Below are 22,589 nucleotides of genomic sequence, written 5' to 3'. Positions count from 1 at the left end.
AAGAGTGGTTTCAACTTGTGTACATGGCTTCGGTTAAGATTCATTTTATGTTTTTAATTTGATTATTTGTAACTTCAAGCTTGAATAAGATTAGAGTAGAAGTTTCATTGTTGATAATTAAAGCAGAAGCTTGATTTTTTGCACTCATTTTCTAATTAAAGAAAACATTTGAACATAAACTCGAAACAAGCAATTGTCCCAAAGTTTAAAGTTTGATGTCTTTATTGATTGAATAGCTTCAGTTAGATCCATACCATTTATTATATGGGTTGTCTTATTTTTACAATTCAATATTTTAATCATCACTCACTATAGTTAAAATTAATTTATGTATATATATATATTTTAACTTTAATATGGTTATGATTTACCTATTTTTTTTTAAAAAAAAATTATATGATTTATCTCTCAATTTTTCTGTTTTTCCTTGGAAAAAGAAATAGGAAAATTATCTTATGATGTAACAAAACATGTCAGCAGGGACCAACTGAAAAAAGTATATATATATATATATATATATATATATATATATATATATATATATATATATATATATATATATGAATCAAATTAAAAAATTATATAAATTCGTAGCATAATTATGCTTTGATAGTTTGATGTTGATAAAAAAATAAAAAATAAAAAATAAAAATTTGGTGAAATGGTAAATTATTGGACAATTTAAATTTTTTTTGTGGACTGAAATAAAACAGTTTGAGGATGATGAACCAAAGGAAATGATAATGAAACTTGGGACTTTAAACTCCAAATGTGAGTCTTTTTCAGCATTGAAGATAAGAGAGAGAGAGAGAGAGCTTGAGGAGGAGCTGAAGCCCCAGAAAAGTTGGAATGGAGCTTCCAATGGTGGTGGCTTCTAATGGCTTTCACTCCTTCAATGGTATATATATCCATCAATCCTCACTAATCTCTCCATTCCCCTTAAAACTGCTTAAATTTTCAACCTTTTTTTGTTTTGAATTTTTGATCTAACAACAAGTATGAGAACATTCATGTGTTTGTTTGTGATGTCTTAACTTCAAAATTTCATCTTTATTTTGTTGAGTTTTCATTTGAGTGTCAAGATTGAGGCTCCAATTTTCAATAATTTTTTCCTTTCTTGATATAATATCAAGGATTCTAATGTCTTATATGTTATCATGTTCATGTGTTTTAGCCATTAGAGTATCAAGATTGAGGCTTTCCTCAATAAAAACTCCAGTAAGGTTTAACTCACACCGTCAGGAACGCAATGCACACAATGTGTTTGCTGCATTGCCTGAGACAGCAGCAACTGTTGTACTTGCTGCAGTGGCTGTTGGTGCGGGCTCTGTGCTTCTTTCAAAGACTAAGCAAGCTTCGGTTAATCCTACATTGGTCTGTGCTTTGCTAATTATTCAGTGGTTTTGAGTTTGGTGAATGTGGTTGTTTGATTCTGACTCTGTTTTTTATCAGGCAGAACCTTTGAAAGTTTGTGAAGATTGTGGCGGTTCTGGTATTTGTTCGGCATGCAATGGAGAGGGCTTCATACTAAAGAAGCTCTCGGAGGAAAGTGCTGATCGTGCGAGAATGACCGCCAAGAACATGGCAACCCGATACACTGCTGGGTATGCCTGGATTTTGTGTTTTACTTACGTGGTTGTATGCTTCAAATTATGTGCTTGATGTTTTGTTTCTTGGTATTTAATTAAAGGCTTCCGAAGAAGTGGAGTTATTGTATGAAGTGTTCTTCAGCTCGCTCATGTAGTACTTGTGGAGGGAGTGGGAAACTAAGCTGGTAAGTTTGTGTATCTTATTTTAATGACTTGGATTTATATCTCCAATGTTATTCGCTATTCAGATCACTTAAATTTGTATATTGCTATTTGGTTTTTTCTTGATGTTAGTTTAGTTGAAAATCTGCTACGAAGAATAGACCAACTAAATGGGGTACATTGTTATGTGAAATGCTTGAGTTAAACCATGCTTTCAGTAGCATTTGTCTTCTTGTTCACTTCTTGTTTAATGTATACTTTAGATATATTTTTCTGTCATGTGATCTGCATATCACTTGATTAAACTCTTTCCTGGTTCAGATCAAGTACATCGTCTGTGCTTCATTATTCTGTTGCAACTTTGGACGTTTTTCTCGCTCTGGACGCACATCATGAAGTGACACTTTAAGGGGGTTTTCATCGTCATTCGATTGTTGGCAATGTACATATAAATGTATTGGTCAGTTTGTCTCAGATGCCAATCTAGAAGGTACATACTCTGTGGGCAGATATATGTATTTGAGATTAGTTAATACTCATTTTTTTAATGCATCTTATTGTTGTGCCAAGATGCAATGGTTTGATTCATAGAAGACTTGTACTGATTCTGAGCTGTGTCTTTTGAAGTTACATCAAACATTAGTTCTAAAATGATTATAAACTTCTTTCAATTGGTCATTTTATTGATTTATTCTGGTTTAGTGTATCTATCAATCTTTTCTCAAACCTTGGTTGGCAAATTTAGTGCTAAATTCATGTTCTCTCTTTTTCAGCAGTTCATTATAAGACTTTCTTTTGCAACTTGCTTAGACATTTCAAGGTCAAATTGTTGGCATATGGAGAGTGTGTCAGCTCTCTGCCAAATCGAAATTTTCAACACCCTGATCAATCATATATTAAGGTTGCCCCTTGCTGGTTTTATTCTATTTTAGTGTATCTATCAATCTTTTCTCAACCCTTGGGCCGAAAATTTGTGATGCTAAACTCATATTCTCTCTTTTTCAGCAGTTCAATATATGATTTTCTTTTGCAGCTTGCTTAAACATTTCAAGGTCAAATCATTGGCTTATGGAGAGTGTGTCAGCTCTCTGCCAAACCGAAATTTTCAACACCCTGATCAATTATATGTTTAGGTTGTCCCTTGCGACAAACCTTTCATGTTATTCAAATTACTTAGAATATTGTCCAACCATCACTAATTTCAGCCTAGAACAACATGAGATCCTTACCTGCTCTGCATTGAGGAAGCAGTGATGGGGACACAAACATTATATACTCTTGTTTTGCCCCTTGGCATGATTAGAAAGCTTCTTAGGTTTCTCGTTACTGCTTAAGAACAATAGTTTTTGTTCATTGAAATAGTCAACTATCGAGGATATTGATATCAACCAAACCAAGTTGTTGAATTTGTGTGTTGTTCTTTTTATAATGTAAAAACTAAATACTCTCCTATTTTTATTATTTTGACTCTCAATTGTAATCGTAACTGATGTTATACTTTAATTAGGTTCTCAAAGAAAGCAATGACAAGATTAATTGCTAGCAAGTATTGATAGGCTTGATGAAATTTTCATGGCATGTGATTACTCATGCATGATAATCAACTTAATTTTTAATTCAACACTCCATTATTTTTTTCTGAGATTCTATTAGTAAAGTAAGTTGCTGTTGTAATTAAAAAACTATGATGCAGCAAGCTCTCCCTCTGAGAAGAACAAAAGCAAGTATTATTTTAGTCAAGTCAACATCTAGGAGGACAGAATCATCATGCTTATTTCAACTCTGCTACCTCCTGTGCATTACTCAAGGAATCATCCGTAAAGAATCATGCTAACAGATACTTTACCTTATTTTCTAATGAATCAAAATGTTTCAAATTCTTGGAATAGTTTTATGATGCTCAGCTGTCATCTTGGTATCTTGGTATCCTTTGCCTATTGCCCTTATTATCAAATCTGATGCAGATCCCATCTTCCTTTGTATATGATACTGTTATATGGACACACATATCAAATACTTGAAATTATCATCTGTTTTAGTTCATTTTTCCATTCTTTTAGATTGAAAATTTCACTGCATGCATTCCATTTGGTTCCATTACAAGTAGTTTGATCAAAACAGGATACATAAGAAGACATTGAACAGGACCTTGCACAGACAGTACTGAATATAGGAAGATACAGGCACAAAAACTAGATTGAAGTAGAATTCTTTTAAATGATCTTGCATGAAGTTTGAGAACAAGCACTTGATTATTTATCTTAAAGACATTATCGAAGCTTAGACATGCACAGGTGTAGAGTTTGGTGGTGTTGGAGCTGAGGCAATGCGCTTGCCCCTTTCCGACCTGCTGTTCTCGGCGAACTTGAGACTGGCTTGGTGCAACCCCTGGTGTCTCTCCTCCTCAGTCCACTCAGAAGTGTAGTAATGCTCTTCAGTAGACTTCTGAGATGCAGGAAGGAACATGCTCCCCCATTGAGGGAAGTGCACCAGAGTCACCGGCAGAGTGCAAGCCATGATCATGATCCCCATGTATGATAGTCCTTTGGCCGTTGAGTACTTTGAGCTGGTGAAGAAAAGGAGCTGGGTAAGCCCGGAGCCAAAGTTCCCTCCGGCGCCTGTCATGCCGGAGATTATCCCCAGAGATCTTCTTGAGATGAAAGGGATGACACCGAAGATTCCACCGCATGCTGCTTGTGCACAGATAGAGAAACATATCATTGCAAAGACGGAAATCGGAAGACTGTTGGCAAGGCCAAGCCAGAGGCAGAATGCACCACCAAGTGTCTGGAGGATCCATACATTCCAAAGACGGCCTCTCATTCCAAACTTCCTTGCACCCAAGTCTGACATGTAGCCACCAAATGGTCGGGCAACAATGTTTGCCATGCCAAAGCAGGCAGCAATAATGCCGGCTGTTCTGAGGTTTAGATTGAATCTGTCGAAGAAGTACTCAGCGATGACGTTGTCTGTGGTGAGCTCTACTCCCATGCAGTAGCCATAGAGGAGGACAAAGATCCATGTCCTGTAGTTGGTGACTGCATACCATAGTACCTGCAGGAATTGCCGTCTTTACAAACAGCTCAATCAATGGAGTTAAAAGCAAGAGTTTGAGTTTTAATAATACCTTGGAGAACTTGTCCTTGTTGACATCTCCTTTCTTTTGGAGGCTGCTGAGGTTGCCATCTGGGAGATCTTGGCCGAGGGTGAGGACGAAGATCCCCATGATTACATGCATAAAGCCAGGGATGAAGAAAGCGATACGCCAAGCAGTGAAAGGGGTGGCGCCAATCTTATGAATAAGCTCATAGACCAGTGGCATCAGTAACTGGGTTGCGCCGCCGCCCATGTTCCCCCATCCAGCTGCCGTTCCGTTCACTGTCCCAATGATCTTGCTGTTGAACATAGTGCTCATCCAGTACTGGCACGACACGAATGTCGCCAGAGAGAACCCAATCATGAACCTCATGACGATGTAACCAGTGGCAGAGGAAACAAGAGACATGCAGAAAACAGTTGGTGCAGACAGCATGATGAGGAATGCACAACCGTAGCGGGGACCGAGCAAGTCACAAACAGCCCCCATAACAAGCCTAGAGAAAATACTGCCGGAAACTGAAGCAACACCGGCATTACCAACATCGGTTTTGGTGAGATTAAGGTTATCACGGATGATAGGAACTAAAGGAGCCGCGGCGAAAGTTGAGACAAAACAAGTGAAGAAGGAAATCCATGATAAATGGAAAGTTCGCATGTGAGGATTTTTCAAAGAGAAAAGCTTGAAGGTTTTCGCCTTGTGTTCAGAGTCGACAGGGAGGTCGAACTTGGCAGTGGTATCAGTCGGGATGCTCGGGGAGTTCACGTTGAGTGCGAAAGCTGGTTCTCGACCAGTCACACCATGCATTGAGCTCCCCGGAGTTCCTACACCTTCCTCCATTTCTAACAACAACAACAACAACAAAGTTTTATAAGTTGTATATTTTGAAGTATGTTTTGGTGGGAAATTAATGAATGTTGTGGTGGAGAGAAAGAATGCTTATTTATAGTGTATGAAGAGTTGACAATGGAGGAATTAACATGGCGCCGCTTCTCCATCAAAATGGCTTGTGGAGAGGAGAGAGAGAAAGAGGACCCATGGCAGGCCCCAAGGATCAGATTGCAACAATAGTTAATGCCAAGAAGATGATGCTCAAGTTTGAAGTTTGAACATTGTAGGACAAAGTGGTTCCCTATCAAATTTTGAGGTTTTGTTTAACACTACAAATAAATGATGCTTAAGTTCACTAGGAAACATGGATGACATCCATGTTAAGAAATAACCTTTTCCTAATTTTTTTTAAATAAAATATAGAAGCTTCAATTGATGTATAATATTTAACCATATAAATGAAATAGATGGGTTCTTTCCTTCTTTCTTTTTTCAATTAAAATGGGACAGATACATGGTACTTTTATTTTTTTAAATATCATATATGTGAGCTTTGCTTTATCTTATACTTTCACTACAACGAAATCTATGTAATTTTTTTACTTAATTTAGTTTTTTTTTTAACTTGCTATATGATTATTTGAATAATTGCATATTTGATTTTATTTATTTAGATACAAATATGATGGTGGGCGTAAATTGACTAATTGAAGAAAAAAAAAAAATTCTATGTTAGCGTTTTATTTAATTTTAATTACAAAAGCTTTGTATTTCCATTAGTTTAAACTTTAAACTTTGTTTGAGAGTGTCTTTATTTTGGTATATGATTATTTCTCAAAAAATAAAGATATACTTATTTATTTTAATATAAATAAAGCATACACTATTAATTGATCTAATAAAAAAATTGTATTATTATTCCATTATGATTTGAGAGTTATATGAGTCTAAGAATTTAAAAAACGATTATTAAATTATCTATTATTTATAATCTCTCTACGGTTAGTGATTTTTTTTCTAGAGATCTGTTTAGTTTTATTTTTTATTTTATTTTATTATTGATCAATAATTTTAAAATTATTGTTTTTTATTATTCTTAAATTTTCATGATATGTATCGATACTCTATCACTTGGCAACCGTACCCGTACATTCAATATATTTTAAACAAGATATGATATATAAGTATATTATGTCAACATTTGATTAGTCATAGGATAGCAAATAAATTACATATCAAATGTAACAAGTATACTTATATTTTGTAAGTCTCAATTGAAATTGTGAGATTAAATTAGAAAAACTAATAAAAAAAAACTATTTTTTTAATGCACATGCTTAAATTGTCTTTTGAAGGCATTGGAAAGCTTCTTATATTAGGAAGAATTATTCTTCACAATTATTAACTTTTTATATTTGGATCATTTCATCTCTTTGTAATCTTCAAACACTCTTGATGACTTTTTTTAAACCTAAGATCACCATGACAAACACCTTGTTAATGTCCAATATTATCACCAATTATTTGTAATCAAAGCACAACGATAGTTCCAAATTGACATCTTTGAATATTTTGATCCATTTTGAGTTTGTTTAAACTTTCAAATAGCACATTAATGAACTAATTTATGAAAGTCAAGACAAGTTATGTTCATGTGATGTATTATAACACAACTAGCGAAAACATTCATTGGATGAAAACGAGGTATCGATGTAAGACAGAATATTCATTCATATCATTCTCGGACACCAGATGTCAAACCGATTGTTTACCGATTGTTTACACTAAAGAGTAACATCATTAGGATGAAAAAAAAAAAAAAAATCACGGCGAAGACTAACGAGCTGGCTTTTGGTAGTTTGGTCGGCTAAAAAACAATGGTACATCGATGTAATTACACAGTCATATTCGTGATTGATAATGTTGTTTGAAGCTTAATACAATCAGGTAGGTCTTCAATTTGTGCTTCTTTCATCTACTCCAAATAAGAGTGAGGAGAAATACCAATTTCATCATATAAAGATGACGGAACATGAAAAGGGAAAGAAGGATCATGTCACTAATTCTCATGCACCTCTTCTCTGGATTGGTTTGTAAAGCACAACGGTCACAAATTTTGAACGGAAGCGATGTGTGATGCCAAGGGCGACGACCGAGCTCGGTCTTTCTCTATTTTCAATGTATAGGTGGTTCATAGTTACATTGTTAGGCAATGGGAGGCTATTTGAAGCATCTTGATTTGCCGGGAAGCTCAACAAAGAATGTTGCAAATGAGGTGGGACAAGTGGTGGATCACGGGCTTCGTCTTCATTACCTGGGATAGGATTGCAATAACTAGAATCAGGAGATCTTGGAACTTCGAATCCCATCACCCTGACTCCTTCCTGCAGAATGATTCTTTCTTAGAAAACGCATTATCGGATGATATTTAGCAAGATGTATCAATGATGATAATTTCAAAGCTTACTTGATCATCTCCATTTTGGGTATCCATTGTATCGAGAAGAATGTGCTAGCAACTCTTGATCATCAATTAATCAGACAACTATAAACCTGAAAAACAACATATTATTTACTAGTAAGGTGTATGGGACTTCAGAGTGATAAGAAATATCGTATGCTCTTGTTCTACCATTTTGATGAGAAGTTATTGGAAAAAGGAAAGTTACTTGTTTACCATAAGCTATTAATAAGACTAAATCTAGTTGAATAGTTTGTTGGGAGATTATGGACACAAGCATGTTTTGATGTCTTAGTGATCATGTAGACAACTAAACACTGTGAACTAGGTTCTGTTGGCATCTGAATAATGGACAGACACACCTAGAGTAGCTCATTCAAGTTCCAAATGATGTTTTTAGACGTTCCAATTAATGTAAAACATCAACAAATAAATTTGCATGGATGAAAAGACTCTATGAACACAAACTATAGGGCACTTTGTAAAGTGTAGATACTAAGAAGCACAATGCCCATGCATAAGTGCATCATTCAATAATAAGGATCATGAATTCTGATATTTGCTAAGTCATAATTAAAATTTTTCAATCAACAAATAATTTTTTAACTTCTACGATCTGAATACACCACAAAAGCATCACAAAGATCTGATTTTCCACTCATTAAAATTTACATGTCATTGCAACTTTACTAAAACAATCTTCTGCTTATTCAAAATAATACACTTGCCATGATTTAAATCATGCAGTCAAGATCTTTCAACAAGTGTATAAGTCCATGATGGATAAAACCCCTGGTGTGTAACAAATAAACTTGCACAACCAGAACAGACAACTACATGCACCTGTCAAAAGATAAAACACGAGGCGAGGAGGCAATAGTTGGGACACATGAAAAATGTTTTGTGAATATCTGGCCATGAAGACCATCTACTCAAATCATAATGCAGGGATATGAACCCAAATGGCACCAATCATGAAAATACAACAGTCACCTATGGATAAACCAAAACTCATTGAGAAAGTTCACAACACAAAGGAAAATACGAAGGCATAAACACCACAGATTCAAAAAACAGGTAGAAACTTCACACAATGGATGACAATTACCACATTTCATTCTCGAATGTTTAGAAAGAAATACCATTGATTTAAATCACATAAAATTTTCCAGTCATCTGAAGAAGAAAAAACAAAACAGCAGAATCCTGTTATGTACACGCTACAGTAAAATACTCTGGATATCTAGTTTGTGCATTTCATATAAGTGACGAAATGATTTTCCGTTATTTGACTATACAAGTCTCTAGAAGCATTCCCAAGTGTAGGTTTCAGCAATGAAATGTCAATATAATCCCAAAATCATAACTTGACACAGGAAACAACATCAGATCATACTCTCTGGCCAAATGTAGTGCTTAATTAACAACCATCCTTACAACATACATTGAAAATGACCATGGATTCATCAGTACTCCGTACTTGAGAAGCGTTAAATGCAAGCATGTAAAATCAAAATAATCCCAAAAATTCTAGCTTGATATAATAAACAACATCAGATTATGCTCTCTTCAACTGCTTGATTGACAACTATCCTTACAACATACATCAAAAAAACATATCTTCACAGAATGTCAAAATAATCCCAAAATCACAGCTTGATATACAAAGCAACATCAGACCACACTCTCTGCATTAAATGCAGTGCTTAATTAACAACCATCCTCACAACATGTATAAAAAAACAACAATGGATTCATCAGCACTACTTTGAAGTATTACCAAGTGAAGGTTTCTGGTGAGAAATTCAACAACAAAACATCAAAATAGTCCCAAAATCATAGCTTGACAGAGAAAGCAACATCAGATCATACAATGCTCGATTCATCACAAACAACCATCGACATGACAACAGTGCTCCATCAAACCGAATCAAAACATGCAAATCAAAACCATATAAGCTTCCAAAACATCAGAAGAACGAATTGCAACGAAAGAGACGAAGGATTAGAGGAATACCAGCGAGATAGACACGGACCTTGATCTCCGAACAAAAACCTAGCTGAAAAGGAACCAGCCCTCTTCTTCCCCTGAGAATCCCGGGAATCGTAAATAAATAAAATAATAGGGGTCAAAAGAGCAAAAGGTACACCTAGTTTAGAAAGACGAAACTACCCTTGTCGTCATCATTGTTTTTTTGGGGTTACTTTGGGACTTTCCAAGGCCCATTACGGGTCGGATCTTGCATTATTTTATACCCGATCCGAATCAATTCTTACATAACAAAAAAGATAATTTTCTTTTTCTTTTTAATTGGTTTGGATTATTCTCAAAATTGGATCCATTACTGAATGGTTTGTGTTTCCAAAAGTCTTTACGAAAAAAATTAATATATAATTATATATATATATTATAATTATGTGAAAGATGGGCAATGTTTAAAACTAATAAATTATGTTTTCTTGTAATTATTTTGAATAATTCTTTTCGTCGATAACCACTTGATTAAAATAAAACACAATACAAAAAGTCAGGAATACAGCAAAACGGTCTACTATATGTGAAAAATCTATAAAAACAAATGACAAAAATTGTAAATATAAAACATAAGCAGAGATATGTTGAGATAAAACTGATAGTAAACTTGTTAAGGATCTCAAATAAAAACAATAAAAAACTAATTTGTGTTGCCGTTAATCTATAATTTTTTTATTATTTATCTCTGTCTCAACCTAAGATCTCATAAACTCTAGACTTCTTTTCATTTTATTAAGATGATCCTTTAACTTAGACTAATGCATGAGATTATTCTAATGATATAAACAAACAATGGAGTGTTTGTGTTTCCAAAATCTTAATAAAGGAAATAATTTTTATTTAAATAAATTGAAAATGGACAAACAAATGTTGATTTTTAAAAGTAAAAAATTTGAATCAAATGTAGTGTTCTTCAAAGGACATTGAATTTAGAATCATTTGCAAAAATTTCAAACTGACAACAAGATGATGGTCTCATTCATAAAGCACATGATATCAATTTCTTTTCTTTTCAGTTATTTGCTTTTACTGTATCTGCTTATATTTCTGATTCACCTTTCACTGTAAATATGCTTCTTTTTACTGTAAATATAGTAACATCAGACTTCAAGACTTTGTAAATATTGAACTTCATTGGATGATAAGTAATCAAACTTTCATTCCTGAGAAATAGAGTTGCAGCACAATGGCATGAATTTATCTATCAGAAAAAAATATCATCTCATGAGACTGATTTATTATTAATTTATTATTAGTAACATGTTGAACATTAATGAAAAAAATTAAAGAAAAATTAGAAGAACTCAAGAACAAATAACAGTGTCATACCTCAATGAGAATGTTGTAATCTAGAGACATGAATGAGTAGTTAATAAGTAGCTTATTGCCAATGCAGCATCATCAGGATTCTCATCTGAAACGATATCGTCATCGATATGAATCATGATGATGCAACATCAGCAAATAGCCACTGTTAATGCATTGCTCATAGAACAAATCAATGAAAGCTGAAACAATGAGAATGCATGTATTGATGAAGAAATTAAAACACACACACACACATATATATATATATATATATACAGATAGATATCTTTAAGATATAGTAAGGAATTAAGCAATAAGAAACAATAAGAAGTTCAAAGGAAGTTCTAGTTCCAACCACTAAATTAATGATGCTAAGAGATAGAAAAGGAAAGAAGAACAAGAGAAGGATGGAGAGTGTGAGGAATGGAGAGAGTAATGGGACTGTTATTTATAGGGACACATAAGAAATGCTTTAGAGGTATTAATTAATAAGATTAATGGTTGTTTAGTTTATATATATATATATATATAAAGACTCTTTCAAATCATTTGAGGAAGTACTAGAATTAGTGTACTAGTTCTATAATATATTTATATATATATATAAAGAGAGAAGTAATGAGTGATCTTCAAGTTGCTTTACATTGTTCATGCAATGCACTTTAGCTTTCTTTTACTAACTGTAGGACAATCAAGTTTTGACACATATCTTTGGACTTTAGAGTTATGACAAGAAAATCAAATATCATATTAGTAAATGATTACATGGCATCTCTGAATTCTCTATTAGTGGTTGTTCATGTAAGTTAATCATTCTTTATCATATTAAATTTAAGCTTATTTAATCCCCTCAAGTTTTATATACATAATTATATATATATATCCAATTCATGAATATATAAATATATGAGAAAAAGACATTTTTTATCATGGTTTATGTTCTAGATCATGATATTATATTACTTACTAATTATTTTAATAAAACTCGTTTTCATGAAGGAAAAATTAATATTAATATTTTTTTATCTTTTGCAAATTTTTTTAATATTTATTTTATTTTGGAGGAGGGGAAGCGGGCCTGATATCTATGGGCCGTACTAATTCTGGGCTGGGCCGGGCCTGAGTGGGCTTTTTGGGCCGGGCTGGTGACAATGACGGCCTATTAGAAAGGTCTCGTCGGAAAAGAGACCCATTCGAGCATGGCCTTGCGCGATGGTCTCTGAGGTTTTCTCTCTCCCGTCTCGTCTCCTCCGAGCGCCGGCGGCGGCGGCGGAGGCGGCGGCTCCGACACCATCGCCATCGCCTTCGCCGGTGCCTGCTCTGCCGCGACAACTCTCCATTCTTCGTTCTCTGTTCTTCGAATCCGTTTCATGTTATCCCTCTTCGATTCCTTGGCATCGGAGGCCTCGTGCTGCCGTCATAGCTGCGACGGCGTGGAGAAACGTGGAGGATGACTTCTCGACGGAGAGTGTGGCGGATGATGACACTCCTACATCGATTGAGTTGGTTCCGGTGTCTGGCGAGCAGGAATTCGATCGGATCATTGCGGAGGAGAAGCCTGTTGTCTTTCTCTGGTTTGTAGCTTTTCCCATTCTAATCTTTTTTTGTTGTCTTTCTCTTTTTCTGCGTGTTCTTTTTGCTTTGTTGCTTTTGATTTGGTGATTGATATGATTGATTGAAAGCTTGCTAATTTGAGGGACATTTTGGTTTGGACTTTTGTTTTGAAGTCCAGTTAGTTTTATTGAATGTTTAGAATCTTTAGGCTTTGTTCTGTAAAGATGGTCCTTTTCTTGAATTTCCCTGAACTGATGATGGAGGAGATGTTTTTCTCCATTGGTTTTTTGGCTGTGCACCATTCCTTTTGGATGTATGAATGTAGCTTGAGTCATTGAGACACTCATCAGACTGTGGCTTTAATTGTAAGGGATGCTGATCATATCTTGTATTTGGTTTGTGACTAGTAGAATCAGTGTTAGGTATGACAGTTTTTCTTTAATTTGCATTATGTGGCTAGCTTTGGTCCACCTCCATACCTAATTGTTTGATGATCATCCGACCCTATAAATAAAAGCTTTTTGAATATTGGAGTAATTCAAATTGTACTCCAAAACTTGTTATTTAGGTCAATGTTATGTTTGCTACCCCAAATTAGAGTCCATTTCCTAATTTTTTCTGCAACTTTTGAATCAGGATACTAATTGTTAGGTGTAGCTAATTATGGTTTGTGCATTATGCTTTATAGTTGTACATCTGTCATTCCATATTTTCTCTTTTTTTCTCATTGTATTTGAAACAATTGCAATGCTATTCGAATTTGGAATAATAATTTAAAACAGTGATTTTCTTGGCAGCTGATGTTTTCTTTGTATGGTATTGGCCCTCTAAAGTGTTTTGTACCATTTGAGATTATGGTAAACTCATGATGATTTTTGAAATGAATTTTGATAAGGGTTATGTAGTCTACCAATCCATGGATGATGTTTAATTCCATTGCCAAAAATAATCATTGAAACTTGGCTTTTGTAACTTGTAAGTGACAATGTTAAATTTTACTGCATATATCTATATTTGCTAGCAGTTACTCTGTTGGTGCGGACTATGACTTTGATTTTTGCACTTATGTATGATAGGATGGCAAATTGGTGCAGAAAATGTATATATTTAAAACCAAAACTGGAAAAGTTGGCTGCTGATTACCATCCAAGGTTAGAGTTGTGATTTTTTTTTTTTTCTCAGTAGTTTATTTATATACTGAAAAAATTCAAATGCTGCCTGGAAGTTTAGTTTCTTTGATTACAGATTATATTTTTCTAAGAGACTTAATTGTTGGCCTCGCACCTTGGTGCAGAATACACTTTTATGGTATTGATGTGAACACAGTTCCTCAAAGACTTGTCAATCGTGCAGAAATTACTGTAAGTGGGCCTTATATCGTTTTTCTTATGCTTCTCTTGATGTTCATCCCAACTTATGGAAAAAAAAAATCTAAAATCATGTTCAATTTCTGGCTCCTGGCTCTTGTAATCCTGACCATAAACATTTTCAATGCTATATACATTAATATATTACTCAAGATTGGATCATCCAATTAAGTTACCAACTTGTGTTGTCAATATTTGTATCTACAAAGATGGTGAATACATTTTTTGATAAAATAATATGCTGTGGTTGCATATGGTTTAGATTATCATCACTCCGATTAATTGATCATACTATTGGTTTTCCTTTACACATTTTTAAGTGCCTGAAAAACCACTTGTATATAGTCAGCCTGTCAGCACTGTTTTCTCATCAGAGATTTAACTGTCTTATATCTATATCTTTACATGTGGAATCTTGAACAACCAAGCAGAAGATGCCAACAATACAGGTAAAACTAGGACAATCTGCATTTACTTTTTAACGAACTATAACAGACATTTTTACTAATGGTATTATCATGAATGTTAACAGCTATGGAGAGATGGTAAAAAACAAGCTGAAGTGATAGGTGGACATCAGACTTGGTTGGTGATCGATGATGTTCGAAGAATGATTGAGACTGAGATTGAATCGATCCAGCAATCAATCTAGCAATCAATCTAGCATTTATCAGGACTTCTAAAGCATTTTTCATGCAGCAATCAGCTAATCCTGCATATGTACTCGTGGCCAGAATAAGTGAACCTCTTGTTTTATGTGATTATTTGTAGGCATTCCAAGTTTTTCTTCCTTTTGTTTTACATGCTTTGCTAATTTTTGTGTTTTTTAATAAGTATAACTTGGCACTGATTAAGTTTATTGTAAAGATTTTTTCTGGCTATGTATATTTGATGTTTCAAGATTAGAATAGTAGATTCATTAATTTGTAGTCATTAGTATGAATAATCAAGCTCTTTTGTTTATATATATATATATATATTTTATAAAATACATTTATTATTGTGAACTATAATGTAAGTTCTAAAAAATAATAAACTACAACTACAAACTGTGATGGTTCATCAACAAAGATTGACTCTTGTGAAGTCCTGAAATTACACATATATAACCTTATAATATTCTCCTCCCATATGTATCTGTTAAAATTTGAGAATGTAGCCAAGAGGAACATAAAACTAACCAGATGAGAAGGAAATGCAATTGAAATATGGACATAGCCAATCTTCATGCACCTCTTCTCCGAATTGGTTTGTAAAGCACAACAGTCACAAATTTTGATCGATAGCGGTGTGTTATACCAAGGGCAACAACTGAGCTCGGCCTTTCCCTATTTTCAATGTATAGGTGGTTCAGAGTTACATTGTTAGGCAACGGGAGGCTATTTGAAGCATCCTGATTTGCCGGGAAGATCAGCAAAGGGTGTTGCAAGTGAGGCGGGACAATTGGTGGATCACGGGCTTCATCTTCATTGCCTGGGATGGGATTGCAGTAGCTAGTATCAGGTGACCTTGGAACTTCGAATCCCATCACCCTGACTCCTTCCTGCAGAATGATTCTTTCTTAGAAAAGTATTATCAGATGATATTGAGCATGATGTTTCAATGATGATAATTTCAAAGCTTACTTGATTATCTCCATTTTGGGCATCCATTGTATCAGGGAGAATATGTTAGCAGCTCTTGATCATCAATGAATCAGACAACTATAAACCTGAAGAACAACAAAAATTATTTTCTCATAAGGTGTATAGAACTTCAAACTGACAGGAAATACCAAATTCTCTAGTGTTACCATTAAGATAAGAAGTTCCCGGGAAAAAATAAAAGGCAGTTGTCAACCATAAGATACAAATATGATTTGATGTCCTAGTGATCAAGTAAATAACTAAACAATGTGAACTAGATTGTGTTGGCATCTAAATAGTGGAAAGGAACACATAGATGATCTCATTCAAGTACAGAATTATGTTTTTTAAACATTCCAATTTATGTAAAACATCAACAAATAAATTTGCACGGAAGGGCTTTATATTAGAAATGTTGAAGAAACTCCATGAATGAAAACTTGTCTTCGAAAGCTTAGAAAAGTAAGAAGCATAATGGACATGCATAATTGCATCATTTAGTGACATAAACCATGAACTTTGATATTTTCAGAGGCACAGGAATTTTTAATCAATAAATACATTTTTAACTTGTTTAAAAAAATCATAACAGTTTCTTCCACCTGAATACTTTTGTAAGGACATCACAAATGTTCTGATTTTCCAATCATTAGCATTTACATGCCATTGCATCTATACCGAAAGAGTTTTTTGCTTATTAAAAATAATACGCTGACCACGGTTTAATTCATGCACTCATGATCTTAGCATTTACATGCCATTGCATCTTTACTGAAAGATTTTTTCGCTTATTAAAAATAATACGCTGACCGTGATTTAATTCATGCACTCATGATGTTTCAATAAGGGTGATAATGCAGAATCTCACGGACTATAAATTAAGAAATTATATTTCTATATACACTAACAATAAATAGAAATGTCCATGAAGAATAAAACTAATGGTGTGTTACAAATGAATTAACACTAATGGAAAAGATGGTTGCAAGCATGTCGAAGAGAATAATCGCAAGGAGACGAGACAATGGTTTGGTAGCATGAAAAGGTTCATAACTATTTGTCCATGAAAACTATTTCCTCAAATTACAATGAAGGGATATGAACCCAAATAGCATCCATTATTGACATACAACATAAGTATGCGGATAAACCAAAATTCATTCAGAAAGTTCACAAAACAAAGAGAAGCAAGCAAGTGAATAAAAAAAACAAAAAGAGCAAAGATTCACTAGGAGGCCTCAAAATACCAAGTCATAACATTATTATTATTATTATTATTTGGGTCATTAAGCAAGACGGGGTACTGGGAGCTGCTCTACAATGGGTAGACCTATCTCAACAAGGTTTTTTTTTTTAATACATAAGGATTTGAAATTAATTGCTTAAGCGACTCTAACCTCTACTATTTGGACCAACCCCCATTGGTCAAGTCATAATATTATCACAAAACAAAGGAACGATACAAAGTCATAAACAAAACAAATTCTGAACTCAAGTAGAAACTACACAAAGTCTATTATCATTCTCAAGTGTTTAGAAAGTAATACCATGATTTACAACCACATGAAAAAAGGGCAAAATTCTCCTATCTATGTGCTACAGTAAAATACACAATCATCCGAAGTATCATCAAGTGTAAGTCTCAACAATGAACATCAAAATATTTGACACAGCCATACAGGAAGCAACATCAGATCACACTCTGCTAAAAATGCAGGGCTTAATTAACAACTACCTTCCAACACACACAATGAAAATGACCAGGAATTCATCAGTACTCCATCCTTGAAAAATATTACCAAGTGAAGGTTTCTTGACAGAAATACAACAGCGAAAGATCAAAATAATCCCAAAATTCTAGCTTGAAATAGTAAAGCATACATCAGATCACATTCTCTTCAAGTCATAATTAACAATTATCCTCACAAAACAATAAAATAATGCCAAAATCATAGCTTGACATACCAAGCAACATCATAGCACACCCCTCTACATAAAAATGCAGTGCTTAGTTAACAACCATCCTCAATGAGTTCATCACTACTCCGTCCTTAGAAACAATACCAAGTGAAGGTTTTTACAGAGAAATTACACAATAAAACATCAAAATAATCCCAAAATCCTAGCTTGACATAGAAAAGCAACGTCAGATCATACAATGCTTAACAAACAACTACCCCGGCAACATACATCACAAACAACCATCAAAACACCATCAAAACTCCATGAAAATGAATCAAAACATGCCAATAAAAACCCAAAACATCAAAAAACTCATCAGGAGAAAGAACTGCAGAGAAAGAGAAGGAGGATTAGAGGAATACCAGCGAAATAGACAAAAAGCTTCTGATCTCTAAAGAGAAACCTAGCTGAAGAGAAGCCCCCTTTCCGTGAGAATCCCGCGAATCGTAAATAAATAAAATTAGAGGGACCAAAAGGAGAAAACAAAACACGTGTTTTTTAAAAAGACAAAACTCTCCAAAGCTCATAACGGGTCGGATCTTAGCGTTGTTCTTCTACCCGATCCGAATGACCTTTTCTTTGCTTATATACCCCTACAAAAATTAAAATTAGAAAAAAGTCCTTGTGTTTGAGTTCCCAGTTTTAGCTACTCCTGGAAACCCACTTCGCTGCTCTCCAAGATCTCGTCTTTGAGCTGAAGAAATGGCGGAGAAGAAGCATAGATTGGTGTCTGTTCCCCTTCTTTCTGTGATTTGTTCCATGCTTTACGTGTACTGCTCCACGGTGTTCATCTTCTTGGACGAATGGTTGGGCATTGGGACCGCTTCCGGGATCTTGAACGCCATTATCTTCAGTTGGCTTGCGTTCATGACCTTTTTCTCTTTCTTTGTTGCGGTTCTCACTGATCCTGGTAGCGTCCCTCCTTTTTTCGCCCCAGCCGTGGAAGATGCCCGGCATGATGTAAGTGGGGTTTTGAAGCTGCTTTTTAGCTTGAGATTGGTTTGATTTTGTGGTTTTGCTATTATTTTTCTGATTCTTGATTGGATTAGATCTGTGAACTTTGATCTTTTATTGTTAGGGCGTGTTGATTTGTAATGTCTTTTCATCTTGTTTGATATAATTTAGAATTTTCTTTAGTTTTCTTGAATTTTAGTTGTGATTGGTTCTTGTTGTTATGTGGCTTTTGGATTCATGGATTAGAAATCGAACAAGTTGGTATTTTTCATTTCTTTTGTTTAATTTTGATCTTGTTGGAATGGTTTAGGGAACATTCATCTGAAATCTCTAAATGTGCATAACCTAAATAGGATTTTGCTTGATAGGAAGCCTTTATAAGAAATAAGGTATTATTGAATCGTTCTTGTTAGATAACCTATATGGGTTACCATTTTGATCTTTGTGGATTGTGGTTTCTTGTAATTCTTGCATTTGTTCCTCTCTGTTCCACTTGATTTTTCAATGAACTTTTCATGTCAAAGAATTGCTGCATTGGGTGATAAGATGTCCAATTGAAACAGACATTACTCATATATGTTAGATAAGTATTGAAAATCTCCTAATCAGAAATTCGCCTATAAGCTCTGTAGAGGTTTTCATTATATATATGAGTAATGATATGTACTATGGTGTAGTCTTTATGTAACATGCCAGCTTTGGCTCTTTATATGATCTTTGGAGCAGAGTGGTGATGCTGTGTACTGTGAAAAATGTTGTTCTTACAAGCCTCCACGAACACACCACTGTCGAGTTTGCAAAAGATGTGTGCTGAAAATGGTTAGTGTGGTTGCGTTGTTTTCTTTATCTGCCTCATGACTCGTGCAATTTTTTATATTTTGATTTATGATTAGTGAATTGAATTTCAGATCTTGTGATGGTTTGTTTCAGGATCATCACTGCATATGGATTAATACTTGTGTGGGTTATAAAAATTATAAGTCCTTTGTCATCTTTGCCCTGCATGCATCCTTGGGATCCTGCTATGCAATGGTCTGTATAATGTGCTTTGACTTGCCACTATTAAGAAACTTCCCTTTTCGAGCTTTTCTTCACCTTTGAGCTAAACTACAAATGCAAGACTAATGTGCTCCCTTGAAAAATAGGTAATATTTGTGAGCAATCTCATGCAAAAGGAACATGATTTTGGAATAGTTTCTGCGAAGCTCTTTTACGTAAGTTCATATCTATATAGTTATTGTTTCAACGTTCCCTTGTTTTAAGTTTACATTTTGAACCAAATGCTTCACACAAGTATGAAATGCAATACAAGTCACTTTTCACCTATTAAGCTATGTGAAAGTTCTTGTATATCAGAAATCAGATTTCTTCTTTCTCTCAATAGTATTTGTTATCTAGATGTTTTGAAAGCTCAAATTTTCAAATAATACCAAGAAACACTTAGCTCATATTGGCATTCTAGATTAAGGATAGAGAAACACTGCAGACATAGGGAGTTAGTAAGGAGTAAAACAACTTAGTTGACTCTTTATTAAACATAGAGAACCTTCAAGTTATATTTCAGCTCAGTGGTTGTAGGAGCAACTGATAAATCTGTCTTATCTGGGTTTGAACCCTAGGAGTATGCATGCTTTCTCATGACTGAAAGGGAAAAAATTGTTGTTCTTGCATCATCTTATTCTTCAAAAAATGGACTTACAAGTATGCTAAATTTCAGGCGCTGTCTGGACTAGTGATCCTTAGTGCAAGCTTGAGTTCAACCAGTTTATTCTGCTGGCATGTATATCTCTTAGCTCATAACATGACAACCATAGAGGTGAGTGTTCTTCTTCAATCGTTAGCTCTGCAGATTCTCTTTTATTTTACTAAAGATCATTCAACCCGCCTTTTTTTTTTACCAGTATCGAGGAGCACAAAAAGATCGTTGGCTTGCGAACAGGAGTGGTCAAAAGTACCGTCATCCTTTTGATCTCGGTTTCTTTCAGAATCTCATCTTGGTACTTCTCTTACTATCACCTTTATTTTTTTTTTTTTTTTTTTTTTTTTTTCATTTAAAATAAAAATGACATGTTTAAAGATTTCTTCTTATTTTTCTTTTGTACCTGTGATGCAGATTTTTGGCCCAAACATGTTGAAATGGTTTTGCCCTACAGCAGTAGGACATCTCGGCGATGGCACTCAGTTCCCGATTTCAAATGACTGACTATTGGTACTGTAATCTTCTCTGTGAAACAAAGCCTGGATGAAATAGAGTGCTGGTTGCTCTTCTTGAATGTCTAGACAAATGATCAGAAGGATCCCAATTTGAAGATGCCAGATTTTAATTTCCCTGATGCACCGTTCAAATGTATCATAATTCAGTCAAATTTGAACCCAAAATTACCATCATCATGCTCAATTGTCAAGATTCTTTCTTGTATATAGCTTTTGAAAATAATACAACAAATGAATGAAGAATTTTTCATTTTTTCTAGAAGTATTTTCGCCCCCATTATTATTATTAGTATTATTAAAATTGGTTTCTTGTCCATTTGATTTCCATGTGAAAGGCTCCTCAGTAGATAGAAGTTAAAACGAGTTTCGGGTTTCGGGTTTACATTCAATAATACTTTAACGGGTCAGGATCTCTGTGTCTGAATTCATATGATTGCATTCCGGGGTGGAGAACCAGTGCTCTTCTCGATGGCCTCCGAGTCTCTCTCTCTCTCTCTCCAAGCGTCGCCCCTGCTGCCGGTGCCATCGGTTTGCCGGGTCAATCTGTGTTCCTTAGTCTCCCCTGTCGGCCCGAATCCATGCACGTTATCCTACTTCCATTCCCCGACTGAGGTGACTCACGATGCTCATTTTGTCTGCATATTTCTTTTTTTATTTAAAAAAAAATTGTGCCTCTTTGTTTTCCTGAGCTTGAACGAAGTTATGATACATACTCGATGAATACCTTGCATATTTTATATTTTTTTCTATAAAATTTTTTTTGAAAGTTTCACATACAGTGCTATATTGGCAATACCTCAGGTGAGTGCTATAGCCGAGTTATTGAGAAACTCATCAAACTGTAGTTAATAGTAAGGGATGATTATCATACCTTGATCTTCTTGGTGACAAGTAGGATTAGTATTAACTATATCAGTTTTTCTTTAGTTGCATCATATGGCTAACCGTTGGGGCTTCTTCATACCCAATTTCTTGGTGATTGTTCAAGCATGTATGTAATAGATTTATGAAGATTGGAGAAGATTCAATTTTTGCTTCAAAACTTGTTATACACACCAATAGTATGTTCACTGTTTGAAATCAGAACCCAGATTGTTTTTCTTCTACAAATTTTGATTCAAAGTACTAATTATTGGGCGTAGCTAATTATATTTTCTTTATGCTCTTTGAAGAAAACAAAATAGTTGATTGTACATTTGTGGTTCAATGATTTTGAATTTGAAACATTTGCAATGTTATTCTAATTTGAAATAGTGACGTAAAATGAAGGTCTTCTTGTTAGCCTGATGTTTCCCGTATATGATAATTTCCACCCTAATGATTTCCTCATATTTTAAGATTAACATGAAGTTATGATGATTTGCCAAATTGAATCTTGATAAGATTATGAGCCCAGTTCTAATGTTGGAAATAATCATTCAAACTTGGCT

The 22,589-nt window shown here is 34.5% G+C and overlaps 6 protein-coding genes across 8 annotated transcripts; 3 read left to right on the top strand and 3 right to left on the bottom strand.

The window, feature by feature from the left end:
• Window positions 1-737: 737 nt before the first annotated feature.
• On the top strand, window positions 738-2,256 carry LOC120272470. The gene is made up of 5 exons (XM_039279302.1): window positions 738-898; window positions 1,175-1,374; window positions 1,453-1,604; window positions 1,691-1,774; window positions 2,073-2,256. Coding segments are annotated over exons 1-5 (486 nt in total). The 5' UTR covers window positions 738-849; the 3' UTR covers window positions 2,074-2,256.
• A 1,692-nt stretch (window positions 2,257-3,948) lies between these two features.
• Window positions 3,949-6,133, bottom strand: LOC120272469 (high-affinity nitrate transporter 2.1-like). The gene is made up of 2 exons (XM_039279301.1): window positions 4,879-6,133; window positions 3,949-4,805 (listed from the first exon to the last, which is right to left on the bottom strand). Exons 1-2 carry the CDS (start codon window positions 5,686-5,688, stop codon window positions 4,032-4,034), a joined length of 1,584 nt encoding a protein of 527 aa, XP_039135235.1. The 5' UTR covers window positions 5,689-6,133; the 3' UTR covers window positions 3,949-4,031.
• A 1,253-nt stretch (window positions 6,134-7,386) lies between these two features.
• Window positions 7,387-10,240, bottom strand: LOC120271898 (SNF1-related protein kinase regulatory subunit beta-3-like). Of its 3 annotated transcripts, XM_039278585.1 has the most exons (4): window positions 10,158-10,233; window positions 9,921-10,055; window positions 8,147-8,232; window positions 7,387-8,063 (listed from the first exon to the last, which is right to left on the bottom strand). In XM_039278585.1, the coding sequence occupies exons 3-4, from the start codon at window positions 8,171-8,173 to the stop codon at window positions 7,746-7,748; spliced, it is 345 nt and encodes a 114-aa protein (XP_039134519.1). In that variant the 5' UTR covers window positions 8,174-8,232; window positions 9,921-10,055; window positions 10,158-10,233; the 3' UTR covers window positions 7,387-7,745. The 3 variants fall into 3 exon arrangements, with proteins under 3 accessions (XP_039134519.1, XP_039134518.1, XP_039134520.1); XM_039278584.1 differs by lacking the exon at window positions 9,921-10,055 and having other exon boundaries at window positions 10,158-10,240; XM_039278586.1 differs by lacking the exon at window positions 9,921-10,055 and having other exon boundaries at window positions 10,177-10,240.
• A 2,431-nt stretch (window positions 10,241-12,671) lies between these two features.
• LOC120271903 (thioredoxin-like 3-2, chloroplastic) lies at window positions 12,672-15,304 on the top strand. The gene is made up of 5 exons (XM_039278590.1): window positions 12,672-13,057; window positions 14,114-14,188; window positions 14,332-14,398; window positions 14,836-14,853; window positions 14,937-15,304. Exons 1-5 carry the CDS (start codon window positions 12,696-12,698, stop codon window positions 15,054-15,056), a joined length of 642 nt encoding a protein of 213 aa, XP_039134524.1. The 5' UTR covers window positions 12,672-12,695; the 3' UTR covers window positions 15,057-15,304.
• Window positions 15,305-15,510: 206 nt separating this feature from the next.
• Window positions 15,511-18,461, bottom strand: LOC120271928 (SNF1-related protein kinase regulatory subunit beta-3-like). The gene is made up of 3 exons (XM_039278610.1): window positions 18,354-18,461; window positions 16,030-16,115; window positions 15,511-15,947 (listed from the first exon to the last, which is right to left on the bottom strand). Exons 2-3 carry the CDS (start codon window positions 16,054-16,056, stop codon window positions 15,630-15,632), a joined length of 345 nt encoding a protein of 114 aa, XP_039134544.1. The 5' UTR covers window positions 16,057-16,115; window positions 18,354-18,461; the 3' UTR covers window positions 15,511-15,629.
• Window positions 18,462-18,623: 162 nt separating this feature from the next.
• LOC120271911 (probable protein S-acyltransferase 15) lies at window positions 18,624-21,421 on the top strand. Its single transcript, XM_039278595.1, has 7 exons — window positions 18,624-18,951; window positions 19,672-19,764; window positions 19,876-19,977; window positions 20,091-20,159; window positions 20,663-20,761; window positions 20,847-20,942; window positions 21,059-21,421. The coding sequence occupies exons 1-7, from the start codon at window positions 18,694-18,696 to the stop codon at window positions 21,146-21,148; spliced, it is 807 nt and encodes a 268-aa protein (XP_039134529.1). The 5' UTR covers window positions 18,624-18,693; the 3' UTR covers window positions 21,149-21,421.
• The last annotated feature ends 1,168 nt before the right edge of the window (window positions 21,422-22,589 follow it).

Source organism: Dioscorea cayenensis, chromosome 11 (assembly GCF_009730915.1).
Source record: "Dioscorea cayenensis subsp. rotundata cultivar TDr96_F1 chromosome 11, TDr96_F1_v2_PseudoChromosome.rev07_lg8_w22 25.fasta, whole genome shotgun sequence".
Lineage (NCBI taxonomy): Eukaryota > Viridiplantae > Streptophyta > Magnoliopsida > Dioscoreales > Dioscoreaceae > Dioscorea > Dioscorea cayenensis.
This window is presented reverse-complemented; position numbering and strand designations above follow the sequence as displayed.